We start from the raw sequence: 16,682 nt of genomic DNA on the forward strand, positions 1-16,682 counted from the left end.
TGCTTCATATGCTGGTATCAGACCAGAAGGAGTTAAGAGGAGACTCCACACTTAGGATTCATACTCACATGGTAGCCTCATGTAAATTAGACATGGAGAGAGCTGGTGGTTTTACTTCTTTCTTTTCATCTGGTAAAAGGGCCCTAACAGGCTCAGTCTCATTAGAGTAGGTGAGGTGGTCACCAACAGGAAGGTGAGATGCTGGATCTGGCAAAGAAGGTTGTTGGCTTCCCTGTGGACGGTCTTCATCAGAGTCCTCTTCCTCCTGCTTATCACAGACAGGGTTAAAGAAAGAAAGTCATGTAATATTCAGTGCCTCTTGAGGAAACAAAAACAGGAAGGGGAACTATAAATCAATGCCATGAAAACCAGTAGGTGACCCATGTGCCTACTGAGAACTGGGATGGAAGCAACCAAGAGGAGCTATTCCTCAGTTTCATTAAAAACCTACAGAAGTTAATGAGCAAAAAGGCAGCAGCCATGCTGGGCTAAAACACTCACCAAGTTCATCTGTGTCTTCTGGGCCAATGAAGGCACAGACCATTAGGATATGGTCCAGTCTGGACTATACTACCAAGTGGTTCCTCCCTTTCACTCAGACCTTCTGGGTTCCAGCTTAATACTTGTGATATGAGTTAAGATGATGTTGACTACAGATAACTTTTATCCTCCAGAAATACCCCAAGTCAGGTCCCAGTGGGGACCAACATTCAGATACAGAGGATACTCAGAAAATTGACAAGTTCAAGGGAGAGCTATTTGAAGGCCAAAGCAAAGTGGGGTTCCTCCTCAACTGTTCTGATAATTATTATCACAACTAGAAGATTCTCTTGCAAGAAATATAAGAACCTTACTACATTTTCAATTATGCTTCCATAAAGGGAAAATTCCAAAGACTATGAATTATTAGTCTCTTAATATCTTTAAAAATGTGGAAGTATAATTTGTCTCAAAAAATTATGGAAGTATAAATGTACTCAAGCATACTTAAATTTATATTTGTTAATATTTATTCTTTTTTATATTGATATCTTGAACAAGTAACTGTTTTGATATTGATGGAGCAGGATTTGTGATGCTTTTCTAGTTCTGTATTCCCATAAATCATTCTTTATTAAAAGTAGCCTAATTCAATTTTGGTACTCATATTTTCTATTGAAATAAATCTTCTCATATCTTGTACAGTATGGTCAAATGGTACCAAAAACAAATGTTGCATTATATTAAGAATATATTGTTAATTTTCTGATTAAAGGAAAAAATTAACCAACACACAGAACAGAAAGGCTCTGTTTTGTCTAGCTGTGTTACAAATTAGAAAATGCCAAACTGAAATCTGTCATTTCTTTTCACCCAAGGTAATGAAAGCAAATGTTAAAATCGGCTCTAGACATACAAGTGCTTTATGTTCCTATTTTACAATAGTTCTAATATCAGCCACTGTTAAGTATAGTAATGGGGTTAGAGAAGACCAAATTTTCACTTTTTGAAATGAAAACTGGCGTTATTTGCAGTATATACTACCATGAAGGGTCTTTTATAACGCTTGTACTGCTATGTGACATCATGTTAACTACACATCAGTACAAAGTAACAGCATGCAAGTATCCTGACTTACAATTGTTGGAATAAGGGAAGGTGTTGACAAGATTTGCTTGATAATTCTGTATCGGTCATAAAGCGGCTTTATGAGGTTCTTGTCTTGCTTAGTTACCTGAAAAACGTGAAATTAATTATTATTCCTCTCTCAGACAAGAATGAAAACAATATTTTTAGCAGATAAAAAGCCTCAAAGTAAAGGATTATAATACTATAATGCAGCAGTTATCATGAAAAGGAAAGTCATTTATTTATTTATTTATTTAGAGACAGAGTCTCACTCTGTCACCCAGGTGGAGTGCAATGGCATGATCTTGGCTCACTGCAACCTCCACCTCCTGGGTTCAAGCGATTCTCTTGCCTCAGCCTCCCGAGTAGCTGGGACTACAGGCACGTGCCACCATGCCTGGCTAATTATTTTGTATTTTTAGTAGATACAGGGTTTCACCATGTTGGCCAGGTTGGACTCAAACTCCTGACCTCAAGTGATCAGCCTGCCTCGGCCCCCAATTACAGGTGTGAGCCACCATGCCTGGCCAGAAAGTCATTTATAAGATACTATATGTAGCACATGCCAGTTTTTTCTTGGAAGTTTCTTAAACGATATGTCCAAGTTTAGGAATGTGATTTTTGGAGGAGTCTGAAATGCATAAGTGTTAAGGAACCTCTTCCTTAATTACTTCTTCATTCTTAAAAAACCAATCCAGACATTGATTTTTCTTCTGAAACATGTATTTTATCTAGACTTTCCTGATTATATGTACTCACAAACACCAACCTTATACAGGTCTTCATCACTACATGCTTGTATTATATACTAGGCTACTGACAGGCTGTGATATAAACTAAATTATTTTGGACAAAACATTTAACTTCTCTGAATCCTCAATTTCCTACCTATACAAGAAGGAGGTTGGAGTTACCAATATCCTTCCCTTAAAAAAATGTATAACCTCTTGATCCACTAATATGTTCTACACCCCTCTGCTGTAAGACCCATCCCTAAGCACTATTTTCAATGGATCACACTGTGCATAAAAGTTTTAATAGCTTCCTATCTATCCATCTATTTGTCTGTCTATATATCTGCCTATTTATCCAAAGTGACCAAACTCCTCTGCTTGTATTGGTTTTTTTCCTGCTTTGTATTCTGCATTAATTTTCTACATGTCTAGTACACATAGCCTCCCTTTTACTCTAGTCCAGTGTATATCACTGGCAAGTAGTTGGAAGGGAATAGAAATAACTCATGGAATAATCACCCAGGCATCTTTTCTCAAAGTACACACACCCAAGCATGCCAGATACATCTGTCATCCAGATCTGTCTCCCTTGAAAGAAAAGAAAATGTCTCAAACATGTGTTACACTTCCCAGTTATCCTCATGCTCTCAACTCCCATCCCAATTGCAAACCATTCTGGCCCATATTGATGTACCTTTTCTCTCAACTTCTTATCTCATTATTTGGGCCTTAACTGTTTTCTTTGTTTCAGTATTGTCTGCCCAAATAAAGGATTCTTGAGGAGAGAGATCATATCACATACTTCTTTAAATTCTCACAGTACCCAATGCATCCCCACCCCTATACTAAGCTATCAACACAGGTTTATATGCAAAAAGGACTCTAATTTTTAGCAATCTTCTTGTAAGTTCCATATGCTGTGACCTAAGTCTCACCTCCCTCTGTAGAAGCCTGTTAAGTATTGTTTAAATAACCTCAAGATCTTTTCATTTTCTAACCCAATCATTCTTTAAACACTTTCTTATTCATAATACATCTTTCCATGAAAAAAAAACCCAACAAGTTCCTATAAAAATCTATTCCATGGGATTTTAATAGATGACAGAAGAAAAAATCTCAGTCTAAGTTCAGAAAACATTGAAATAGTGGTTTTTTTATGTAATATCTTACTGGGACTTTCAATTCATAGAAAGTATTTCAGAAAATAATGCATTTAACTATTAGTGGTATCTCTCCATTGCAATTTGATTTTTGTGATTTGAATATATTCCCCAGATTCTAGAAAAGCTAAATTTAATTCTAAAAGAAAAAAGTGACCAAAACACACATTAGAATGATGAATGCCATTATAGAAAAGTATCTTCCACAGATGCTAGATAAAAATTCAGGAACATGTACAATGTATGCACTCCTTTTTCACTTTGATTCCATTGTCTTCCTCTTAAGATTATTATCAAAGCAATTCCTGAGGAAACGTGAGGGTTCCATACCCTCATGCATAGTAAGTACAAAACACTGTGAAACCTCTAAGTCTACAAGTGCTCATCCTCAGAGGACAGGAAAGTAGATTGCCTGAGGAAGGTTAGTAGTGGGATTATGTGCCAGGAGCTGTTTTCTACTCACAGAAAAGCTATAGGCCTGCAAAGTGATCTTCTTAAAGGAAACTGAATCAAGGTAAGCTCTGCAGGATACCCCAAATCTAAGGGGGCAGAAATACATTAGACTTTGCTGTTATTCTTCAGCCACTTTCTGCTAAGAATCAGATAATTTTCTCCTCTGAATTCAATGGCTCTCTCTTTCTGAAGTACATCCTCCTTCCTCCCTAATTCTATGCTGCTAGCTGTAGTATGCAAGATATATCTATTTTTTCATTTTTGTTATATGAATGAAGGAAACAAGTTTTCCTTTATGTTTTCGGTTAGACGTTGAATAACCTAAAACAGCCAAAGAGAGCTATGAATGGATTGTCATAAAGATAAATAAAAGGAGATAAACTTTAAAAGATGATTATTCTTCCAGTTTCTCCATTTTTATAGTATCAGGGTAAAACTAAGAGGAGGTTGAGCAAGAAAGGACCATATATAGGACACAATTTGATATGATTTGTTTATAGCTTGGCAACTTTGCCATATGAAAACTCCTGGCCCCCTATCAAGTAGGTGATTTGAATCATCAAGGTCTGGAAATAAACTGGCTTTCCAAGAGACATAACTGCTACTGAGGGGTCAGCCCAAATTAGTTTATTTCTGGGTCCTGGTCAGAAAGGTGTTTAGGAAGCTGCCATAGCTTCAGCACTTCTACCACCTTGTTTTCCTTTCCCCCGTGGGAGTGGTGCCAGGTATTCCACAGTAAGCCACAGAAATTTATAAATAAAATCATTTCAATTATCCCCATAAATGAGATGTCTCTTAAGGAGAGAAGTAAAACTGACATTCTCTTCTCTGGACAGTGAGCAATAGAAAACATGCTTCTTAGCTTTAGGGACTGAAGTCCTGCCAAGATTTTCCTGTCTAAGTATCCCCATCCCCTTATTGAGGGAGACACTATATGTAGGCAAGTCTGACCGTTTAAATTAAACAAGATGGAAAGTCAGTACTGGATATTATCATAGAAAGCAATTGCTAAAGAGAATGTTTTGGTCAAGTTAGATGTTCAAGCCGGGAATTGAAGATTAATATTTGTCTTGAAACCAGAAGGCATGAGTTCAGATAACCAGCTTCAAAACTTATAAACTGTTTTTAACATTACAAATATGTAATATTTGAACCTCAGTTTCCTAATATGCAGAATGAGGATCGCTTTTAATACATTTTATATGTAAATGTTTCTGGATTAATAACATGCATACCAAATGTTATTTGAGCTTTCAAACTGGTTGACATGATGTTAATGTCAATGCTATCCATTAATAAAAAAGAATGCCACAGTGCTATTTTTTAAAAATAAAAGAGAATGATAAGCTCTCTGTGTCTTAATATAAAAAGCTATCCAGAATATAGAAAGTAAAAAGGATGCATAATTGTATAGACTGCTCCCTTTTCTCTAACAGAGGCAAGTTTAGAATATATATTGGGGCCAGATATGGTGGCTCACTCTTGTAATCCCAGCACTTTGGGAGGCTGAGGTGGGAACATGCCTTAAGGCCAAGAATTCTAGACCAGCCTGGGCAAAAGTGAGAGCTCACCTTTACAAAAAATTAAAATACTCAACCAGGCATGGTGGTGCACACCTGTAGTCCCAGCTACTTGAGAGGCCGAGGTGGGGAGATTGCTTGAGCCCAGGAGTTCATGGCTGCAGTGAGCTATGATTGTGCCACTGCACTCCAGCCTGAATGATAAAGTGACACCCTGTCTCTAAAAAAAATTAAAATAAAAAGGAATGTATATTGATAATTTCTTGTATATGCTCTACATAGAAACTCCAAAAAAGACAAATAAGACATTAATGACAATAGTAACCTGCCTGGGGTGGGAGACCTCAGAGCTGGAGATGGCAGTTGGTTTTGGAAGGAGTCTTTTTACCATTTTCTGTTATATATTTTCTTTTTGAACTATGTGAGAAAGTATTACCTATTCAATAATTTTTCTTAAAAAAAGGATAAATAGGAAAGCAGAAAGTTTGATGGGATCTTCCTTTTCATGCCCTTTATCTCTAAGTCTACTGTCTTTCCAACCAACAACACCTGCTAATAAGTTATTAATTTTTTATTGATTTTCTCAAGATAAAATGTATGCTTTCTAAAAATCTGATTTCATCCTCAAACATGCTACAGTTGATGAGAGGCCAGAAGACGTAACTGCCATTACTCATCCCCTTGGTAATCTAAGCTGTGCACCTGACCCCACCTACAGTCCTTAGAAAGGTCAATATTGATATATGTGCCAGCACCAATTCAGTATTTTCAAAAGAAAAGGACATAAAAGACATAAATAGGCACTACAGTTCAGCTCAGGGGATGATTAATTCATTTCCAGTGTACAGCCATGCCCTGTAACCCAGAAGTGATTATCTCCAAAAATCATCCATAGATAAAACAGGAAGAAAATTACTCATTGACAGTATCTGAACCAACAAGGCAATGCTATAGGATTTATCAGCCTTAATATGGGCTGTGACTAAATACCAAACGCAGAAATTACAGAAAGAGTCATAACAAAGTCTCTCTAAAAAAGATGTCATTCTTTATCTTGAAATTTTAATATTTAATGCATTTTCAGCAGTAAGGCAAGGACCCCAGATGAAAGTCATATGTCTCTTCGAGTTTAAAGAAACAGGACCTAATGAGATGATCTGAAATGCTACTGAGCTCATTGAGGAGTTAGAAATAACACTAGCTGCTGTGGGAATACAAGGTGTTCTCTTTGGTTATGTTGTAGCCTCTGGACTCACACTGAGTGTAGTGGCTGACTAGCTACTACATGGTTTACTATATTAAGCTTTCTCAGGACCAATACTCAGCTTTATGTATTTACATTTTCTGTTACAGATGCTCTCTGTTTCAAGGGCCTAACTTTAGCCTACTGAAGAGCTACATTATAGGTATATTTGAGGGAGCTTCTGACACTTATTAAAACAATAGATGCTTCATTAAAAATAATGGAAATGATTGGCATTTATACAGGGTGGCTTCTATGCATGAGGAGATTTTTCTCTGATCTTCCGACTCTCATTTGCATGTGTCTATTTGACTTACATGCCTCAGTAGGATGACCAACCATCCCAGTTTGCCCAGGACTGAGGCATTTCCCAGGACGTGAGCTTTTCAGTGCTAAAAGCAAAAAAGTCTTGGGCAAACTGGGACGATTGGTCACCCTATTCCTGAAAGATAATAAATGTAATATATCCCAAACTTATCGTTTATGTTTTTATCTACAACTCTAGTGTGCTCCTCTAGTTTTTCTCTGTATCAGTAAATGGACCCATCACCATCCCAGATTCTTCTTTGCCTTCATTTCCTCCCATCTAATGCTTCAACATGTCCTTTTGATTCTACGTTCAAAATATACTTTGAATGTATCCACTTCTTTCCCTCTCCAAGGCCACCATGCTAATCCAAGCCACCCATTCCATCTCCCCTTTTCATTCTTTTCTCCTGTGATGTATCCTCCACTTAGCAATCAGACAGATCTGTTAAATGTAATCATGTCATGTCACTTTTCTGCTCTCAACCATTCAACAACTTCCCAATACTTCCCACAGCTGTAAAAGTTCTGTGTGATGGGTTCTAATCTGTCTTTCTGACTTGATCTTATGCCATCCTGTTCTCCAACCCTCAAACCTGAGAATTCAAAGTGCACAACAAGCTCTTCCTTTCATCACGGCCTTCATACCTGCAATTCCATCTGTTGAGAATGTTTTCTGCTGCTCTCTTTGGCCTGCTGATTCTTCTTTAAACGTCACCTCTTGGCCTTCCTAATCACTTTATCTAAAGTAGAAACTATACCCATTATTTTCTATCATATCACCTGTCAAATATACTGCATAGTACTTATCAACATTTTTAATGATTTCTTTTTATTGAGTTGTTTATTTCTTGTTGTATCCCCACTCCCAGGACAACATGAAGTACATGAGGGCATTGACCACCCCCCCCATGACTTCGATATCTTTTTATTTTTTATATCTAGCATCTATTCTACTTCACAACACATAGTTGGCATTTAAATCTTTTTGCAAATGAACTATTATCCACAAGTCAGTAGGCTTCTCTCTTATTGTCATGATAATTATATAAGTAGGTATTACCTGTATTTTACAGATGAGGAAGTTGAATCTCAGAGAATCAGTTCACTTGCCAAGTGCCCATGGTTAGAAAGTGGCTGGTTCAAGTGCTGAGTCCTGTTCTAAGTCTACTATATCAATCCCAACTCTCTTCTGACTACCTTTGTTAATTGAGTAGAACAGAGATTTAGACGTTGACCAAGATGCTTTAATAGAGATGGTCAAAGTGACTTTAAAATACTGGAAAGAACTTCAGAAGCATTGAAGGATGGAAAACCACAGATATACCTGAGAGTTTCTGTATATATATGCAGAAGTTACCCACTGACTATCACAGAAGTATAGAATCTTGGTGGGCTCAGGGATAGGATGGCTGAGTGGATGAAACCTTCTCTTCACTCCTCACATGTATTTGTTGTTGTTGTTTTAAGGCTAAAGGTATTTCATAAAGAAAGATGTGGTCACAGGCCCATTTCTACTTGTAGATCACAAGTCCTTATGTAAATGACTAATCCAGGGGCATATGTTGAGCCTTTTGAGATTTGGAATATGTTGTCACTTTATGATTAATACCAGGTAATGTACAATAGAACAGGGAAAGGCAGCATTCTCCTCAAGAAGACTTCATTTGAAAATTAAATATGCTAGTTTGTTCATTCATCTGTTCATTTTTCCATTCACTTAGCAAACATTTATTCAATACCTACTATGTACAGAAAAGGGGAGGTCATGACCTATAAATAGTGCTTCCATGTAAGAAGTTCAAGATGTATACAGTACAAGAAACAGAAAATGGCCTGCAAGATAGTTAGAGCTGTGATAGGGTAGTTACATCTGTTATTCGAGCACTGAAAGTCAATCACACCAGTCTTAGAGTTGAGACAGGGGACTACAAGAAAGCTTCCTTGGCATAATTGAAATGGAAGCATAGATATGCATGACAAGGAGAGATTAACCAGGTAAATACTAATCAGTCTTTTCTTCTTTGTAAAATATAATAAATCTTTTCTTTGAGCTCCAGGCTCATATATTCAAATGCCTGACAACTCCATCTAGATGCCTCACAGAGACTTCAAAACTAAGATATCCAAAGCTGAAGACTTGTATTTCAACCTAACACTCCCAAAAAACCCTACCTCTCTATTCTTATTATATAAACCAAACAATTTTCCTTACTATTTATAGATCATCCCTGCTTTATTACTTTTAATAAGACATGAGGAAAGGGGCTGTAATTGGAGTCCTTTCCTTTTAGGCAATATGCATATTTCCTAGTCTTGGGTCCATTTGCTAATTTGCAGATGGGGAGAGTTGGGGAGAAAGGGATATGATATACCCTGGTGTCCTTGCCATTTACTTCCTATCAACATACAATACTATAACCTCCAGAATGGTGGCATAGCCTGGCATCATGTGGCACTACTGCTCGTGGCCAGTAACCTATCAGGAACTCATCTGAAATTTTGGAGCCAGGCTAATAAAAATATTGATGTAATGGCAAAGTGCTCTGACAAATTGGATGATCTCACTAGCACTGTGTGGAGTATAGGGGCCCTCTATATAACAAGACATGGTGATGTACCTTAGAATCCTCCTGGGGAGGAAGTTGCTCTCTTCTCTCCTTCAGGCATGTCAAGGCAGCATCTGGAGCCTCTTCTCCAGAGGAGCTTGGCTCCGGGCCCGCAGCTTCCGGCTTTCCATTTTCTCTGGGGACTGTGGGTTGCTCACAGGACAGGTTTCTAGGTGGACCTTTGGGAGCACTCCCTTGTTCTTCTGATAGCTTTAGCTTTAGTTCTAAGAGAAATGCTCTGAGTTATCATAAGCAAAAAGAACCCACTAGTCCTAATAAGAACGGAGAGACTTTCAGGAATTCCTTCCCCTGATGCCAAATCTGTAGAAATGAACACTAATGATGGCTTTCCACAGGGCAACGGCAACCCTTATAACCAGAGCCGTTAGCATAAGCTCCCAATCAGTTGTGAAAACAGGGCTCTAGAGGCTAGGATCTCATGGAGGTGGAGGGTATGTGTGGGAGTAGCTCAGTGGTTTATATTTCAGAGGAGGAAGAGTTTGCAGGTAAACCAGTGGTGCCTGGCCCCACCTGCCATGTACTGTAGCACCCGAAATTCCACACCCAAAGATTTATTTACTTAGATTATGGAGTTATGGGTTCATCAAGAGCTCCTGTGGAAACACAAATAATTCTGGAAGACATTATGCATGTAGACACCTAAGGAAATACAGGAGGGGATGGGAAAGGGTAGATGGGAGGGTCAGCCCCAACTTGACAGGTTTTTCTGTTTTGTCTTATGGTAGCTTTCAAGATCCAGGAATTATTACAATGTGGCTTTATATAAAACTAGATAATTAAAAATAAAAAAGCCCCCTGAGACTTATCAAGGAATTACATTTTAGAGTATGCAAGGGTACTGGTTGTTTGAATGAGGCATTTATATTGATTTCTCAATTACACAGCTCATTTTCTTTGTTTGATGTTTGTTTCCTAGTCAGACTTTGTCTTGATGTTTAAACATTGCATATTTTATAAACCTGCCACATCATTACAGTTTAATACCACTAAATTAATATTCCCTTCTAGTTCTTTTTAGTCACTCTCCTTCCAGAAATTTGGAAAGACTCCCATGTCTCTAAGTATTAAAGTTAGAGTGTGGAGAGAGGAAGAAAATAATTTTTTATTGGTAAATTACAATAGTCTATTTTAAATGGATTTTAGAGTTAATACTCTCACCACCATCTCCAGAGAAAGACAGAAAAAGAAGGACACTAGCCCATATGGCAGGAGAACCACATTCTACACCTGGTCCACCACCTTCCAGCTATGTAACCCTCCCCTCTCTATGAGCATAAATGTCCTCATCCATGCACTGAAGTGTGTGGAGTAAATGATTTCTCAGGCCTCTTCTGTTTCTAACATCCAACAATCCAATAACCTAGGGAAGTTAGTGCTCTACATGTTGAAATGTTCCTGGCATTGAAGTGAATCATTCCACTTGGGAGTCTGGAGGTCCTCAGTTTCTTTGTAAGGAGGTTTATTACATGGGGCCAAACAATGCCAGAGATACAAGATGCTTTATTTCAAAAGGGAGCTACAGTCTAAGCAGGAAACAAGGTGCAAGAGGGCACAGCTGGAAATGAATCTAAAATGCTCTGGAGCACATTATCACTAGTTTAACTGCTTCCTTTATGAGGAAAAAAAGACCTTTGGCTGGGATTTACCTTTGAGCTGTTTACGACCTTTAGCCAAATCATTCATCCATTTCAGGACTTCAGGATTAGAAGTCTTGTCACCATGTGAAGGCTACCAAGGGAAGGAAAAAATGGGGGTAGAAGGGAGGGAAGGAGGGAGAGGGTGGGGGAGAAAAAGAGAAAAGGAAAAACAAAATTTTTAAACAGCTGAGCTACACAAAGATAGTTTAGGAATATATAAAGCTGGGAGAGAAATTCGGGTGTGAAATTTCTGATGGAGTTGCTTCTGATGAAGTTACCTCTAGGAAACAGTAAATATTCTTGACCTCCTCTACTCTCTCATCCTTGCTATGGGCATTATTTCTAAATGTGCCTGGTCACCTAACATTTTTCACATAGTCCTGGCCATGCCAGTGCCCCTGCAGTCAAACTGTCAATCACCTTGCAGGTCACCCACAGCCCATATATACCCCATTGCCAGGCCATTTTCTGTAGCACTGCAGATGACTGCACTGATAAAAACCAGTGCTTACTACCTTGCTTATGGCTCACACACATGCTTATGACCATAACCCATGGGAGAATACTGAAAAACTGGAAGATTTAGCTCTTATCAGTTATATCCTCTAAGCTAAAGAAAGGAGACCCCAGAATCTCTAAAACCTGACAATATTCCCGAGAAGTCAGTCTGTTAGGAGGATGTGTGGATTTCTAATACCTTCACTAGTGGTAGCCAAACATACTGTCCCTCTACCCCCACAGATCAGTAAAAACTGTTCTTAAACAAGTCAAGGCTACCATAGGAACTTACATGCAGGCTGAAGAAAATTAATGGTTACTTTAAATTAAGGATGTACAAGGAAGTATAAAATGTGCTCAAGATGACATGATCATAAACATAATAGCCTGAAATATGTGCAGTTAATGACCAAATCTAGGGGTTCTGTCATTTTTTCTTTAAGGATCCACTAAATCCATGCAACAATGGCAGGTTGTTGGTGAGAGGGAAGCACAGGAAGATGGCAGATTTTCAAAGGAAAAAACTACTGTGTGACAGGATCATCACGTGTACATAAGTTTAGGTATGCTCATTGTAAAACACAAGGCATGATTCTGTCACTTCTAAAGTGATTTAAAAACCATACATTTTAAAATTAAAATAGAAAAGAAGATTGACAATGTTTCTTTCCTAGAAGAGCTTGAATAGGAGACTGGTTTCTCTGAGGGATGGCAGGGGGATGGGGAAGGGGTAGGAGAAAAAAAAAAAAAAAAAAAAAAAAAAAAAAAAAAAATTCCTGATTTCAGAACCATGGACAGTGACACGTGGCCATCAATCCCCAGCTCTCTAAAACAGCTTAGCCTAGTCCTATATATGGTTTGCTAGAATGATGCACTGTATAGTCTAGTACTTTGGTTGGGGTAGCAGTCTGGTTACACAGAAAGTCAATGTTTTACATTTGGTTTCCCAAAATCCTCAGAGAATTCTCCACTCCGATCTGAGAATACATCTTGTTGAACAATGCTTCACTGGATCTGTTCCACACAGTTATTTCCATCTTTTGAAATATGATAAAAACAAACACACACACACACACACACACAAAATCCTAAGGCCTTAAGCCAGTGACTGCAAAAGAAATAAGTTTTTACTACGGTGAATAGAACTTAGAAGAAATTTAAGGCTAAATTTCTGATAAAATAATTTAAAGCCTGAAATTAGTTTCTGAAATGAATTTATTTCCCTACCCTTGAAGAAGCTGTTAAAAGGGTTAAATCAAACTCACATGGATGGCAGCTCTCAAATCACATGGAAAGTTCTCATATACAAGCTGTAGATCTTCAAGACTTTTAACTTCTTAAGTGAAATATTCTGATTCAAAAGACCCCAAAAGTCATACACACGGAAATTACATAGGTTTAGGTTTTGTTCAATGCAATTAAAATTGACCTCCTAAGTGCCATTGTATGACATTTGTTATCTGCCAAAGATGGTTCAAAAAGACACGTTAGAAAGATTACTGGGAGGGTTATAAAAAGACCTCAGTTGCTGTTCTGGCTAGAACTATTCTTTGCTGTGTGATTCTGGGGAACTCACTTCCCCTTTCTGGGCCTCAGTTTCTTCAGTTGTCAGATAAGACAAAAGACTGACTGATTCTTTCCAATTCTAACATTCCTTGATTCCACTGAAAGTAGACATCTGGCTGACGCAGCCTTTTCTTAGCCCAAGAGTCCAATAATCAAATGCAAAATCAGATGTAGAGATGTAGAGAATTTGGGGTAGGTATATAAAATGGTTAAACAGAGATGGAAAGATATACGTGATACATGGGTATCAAAATAGCACAGAGGCCCAGCAGGAGCCCAGATTCAAAAATTAGCAGTGGGTGCTATGAATTCCACAGTCAGGCTGCCAGGAAGGGGAGCCTTACACACAGCAACCAATTAAAGCCCATTGACATGTCAAACCTCTAAGCACAGCCTGGCACCCTGACAGGAAGGACAAGGGTTTCCTGAGACCTGTGAGATTCTGATAACAAAGACTTTTATACACACTGAAGCAGCGGTGACCAAGGAGCCTCCTTCCCCTACTGCTCCCTGATCTGTCCTTCCATATGTGTATTTAAGTCTATGTTTGTGTGTGTATGTGTGTACATGTGTGTGCACGTGCATGTGAGCTCTAGCTTCAGAAAACTCTAGACAAAGGCAGGAGGTATTTCCAGGAGAAATTCTCTTCCAAAATAAGCATCCAAGATCTGTGGCTGTGGGTAGAAAACTCCAGTGGAGAATTAACATGTACAGTTTTCCTTTATTTTCTGACAAGGCAGAGACTGCTATGGAGTATCCTATTTAAATATATAACTCATAGATTAAAAAGTTAGTGTTATCTAGGACCATTTACTTCCTTTGTACCAAACACTGTAATAAGCAATATGTATGTACTTCCTTATTTACTACTTACAGACTTAAGAAGTCACTACCTAATACTCCATTTTACAAATGACCAAACTGAGACTCAGAAATATAACAAGTCCAAAATCACAGAGTTCTTAAGTAGCTGTGCTGGATTAAAATCCAAAATAGTCTAACTCAAGAACGGCCAGATAAGGAATGTTAACAGGTGCTGGGAATTGAGCCCCTGGTTGTTACTCTGTATTTTCCAATACGAGGACATCATAGATCCAGTAACACCCCAGCAGCAAACAGGTGAAATCAACTTCTCCCAGGATATCTGGATATTTTAAAAAGCAGACACTCAAAAATTTTACTTCTATTCTATTGCAAAACCTACACATCTGTAATCCACTGACCCAAGTTGTGACCTGAAAGAACACAACTATCTTAGGCAAGTCATTTCCATCAGGTGTCAGTTTCATTATCTGTAAAATAAAATCCTGGACTAATAATGTGTTGAGCTCCCTTCTGCTCTGCAAAAGACAACAAATAGCGGTGACTGCCTGACCCTGGGGAAGACGATCTTCAACATCCCGACTAAAGTTGCCTGGAAAGCCAATCTTGATTTTTCCCCCATTTTTGCAAAGCTAAAATCTGCTCCTTAAAACTCCTCCTTCAGTGAATTTGAGGCCACTGTGGGAAGCAGGACAGGAAGAATGGAAGAGTGGAATATTATCCACTCTCACCTCCCTCCCCACCACTTACTCCATACTCACAAGAACTTTCCAATTGCCTCTGTACCAAGTGTTTAGTGAACCTTTAAGTATTTCAAGATGTATGAGAGATTATTCCCTGTTCTCTTTTATTCTAATAACAAGCTGTTCTGGGCTCTCTGCCGAAGACCCAATGTCTTTGTCCAGTTCTCTGTGGATATGCTTTTTCTGTATGCCATGGTCACCACTGGAGAAAATAAAAGCAACACTGACCATCAAGACACTTACCTGTGACCCTATTGTTTCTTACATAAGAAGAAAGGAGGCTCATGTTTGCTGCACTGCAGTAGTAGCATGAAAACTAGAATCTCTCTGATGGGGAAAGGATGGCTTAGGGTTGGTTCTTATGAGTGGCCTGAACAGATGTCACTTGAGAGGTCCTCATTCACCAACTAGGAAATACTTTAATGCCAAAGAAACCATCTCTCCCTCATTCTGTTCCACAATTGGAGACTCCTCCCTTTGGTCTTTAATAAGTTCTTACCAAAATGCAATTGAGAAAAAGCAAAAACAAAAAACAAAACAAAACAAACAAAAAAAAAAAACAAAAAGAAGAAGAAGAAGAAGACCATAATTAAAAAGCTTTCCAAATTTTGTTTCTCAGAAAAAAAAGGCGAGATCAATAATCAAATAAGTTTGGAAATAATAGTTGTAATCCATTACTAGAAAATATCCTAGCAGAGATCAACTGACAGCAGGTGAGAACAAGACAGATAGAAGATGAAGACTCTGTGATAGGTCCAGGTTGGCCCGTGGGAACAGAGCTGTCCCCTGGCAAAGAAGGGTACCCAGAAAGGAAGGACAGAGGCTGAGGACAATCCACATACCTCTGACCAATCCACTCCTATGTCAAACCCCAGGGTTCTTACCCGGTATTTCTTTTCTTGTTCAAATTTTTCTTCAAATTTCCGAATTTTCCGCTTGAGGCTCTGGATGTGCTTGGTGAGCTGGGTGATGGTCTGTGGCTCCTTGCCATCTCCACAGCTGCAGCGTGAAGAACTCCGCGCCCTGCAGTGATTACAGGGAGGAAGGAGTATCAAAAACAGTGGGCTTCCAGTAAACAGTTCTGTTGATCTACAAACCAAAATTCCTGGATTGTCAGAGAAGTCCAGAGGGAAGTTCATTATTTCATGAGGCCACCATGGTAGCATCTGCTCATTAATGGAGACTCCCTATCACAAAACTCTGTTATGGGTGGATGTTGTCTGGGACTTTAGTGTAAAATGTGAAAATATTACTCCAGGAAATGCGTTTTGTAAAGCTTAGAGGAGGCCAATTTAAGACTTGAAAGAGACAGCACTGTTGAGGCCCTGTCCTCAATAGGTTGCACAAGCCACACCTACCAACATTTTCAAGGAAGATTTAGATGAGTGGTTAACTTTTCTTGACATAACAGGACTTTTTTTTTAATATAATGAAAGGATGGGCCTCTTTTCCAGAAATTGCATACACCCCTTCACATAACACACACTTTACATGCAATAGCAATAATTCACTAACTCTTTCAGGTCCATCGATAGATAGTTCATGGACCCAGGGTTAGATAAATTCAAGAAAAAATGGCATGAGTTCTGAGGGAGAAACCAGGGATTCCCTGGGCATATATTTAGCCAAGGGATTCTTAATCTTAATTATACATCAAAATTATTTATGGAACTTAAACATAAAAAACACATAGTTCCTCAATCTCAAATGCAAATTCCAAGTGGAATGTGTAGGGGGCCGGCATCTGATTACACACACACAC

General features: G+C 38.5%; 1 protein-coding gene across 8 annotated transcripts in view; it reads right to left on the reverse strand.

Moving 5' to 3' along the window:
- FAM13C (family with sequence similarity 13 member C) overlaps window positions 1-16,682 on the reverse strand; it is a 117,500-nt gene that overhangs the window by 6,572 nt on the left and 94,246 nt on the right. For 3 of the 8 annotated variants that reach the window (XM_055274370.2, XM_055274368.1, XM_055274376.2), the window contains 5 exons: window positions 15,805-15,943; window positions 11,301-11,382; window positions 9,646-9,857; window positions 1,619-1,714; window positions 69-268 (listed from right to left, as the gene is read on the reverse strand). In XM_055274370.2, coding sequence (XP_055130345.1) covers window positions 69-268; window positions 1,619-1,714; window positions 9,646-9,857; window positions 11,301-11,382; window positions 15,805-15,943 — 729 coding nt within the window. The remainder of the gene's footprint in view (window positions 1-68; window positions 269-1,618; window positions 1,715-9,645; window positions 9,858-11,300; window positions 11,383-15,804; window positions 15,944-16,682) is intronic. The other 5 variants (XM_055274369.1, XM_055274371.2, XM_055274372.1 and 2 more) reach the window with 3 other exon arrangements.

Source organism: Symphalangus syndactylus, chromosome 4 (assembly GCF_028878055.3).
Source record: "Symphalangus syndactylus isolate Jambi chromosome 4, NHGRI_mSymSyn1-v2.1_pri, whole genome shotgun sequence".
Lineage (NCBI taxonomy): Eukaryota > Metazoa > Chordata > Mammalia > Primates > Hylobatidae > Symphalangus > Symphalangus syndactylus.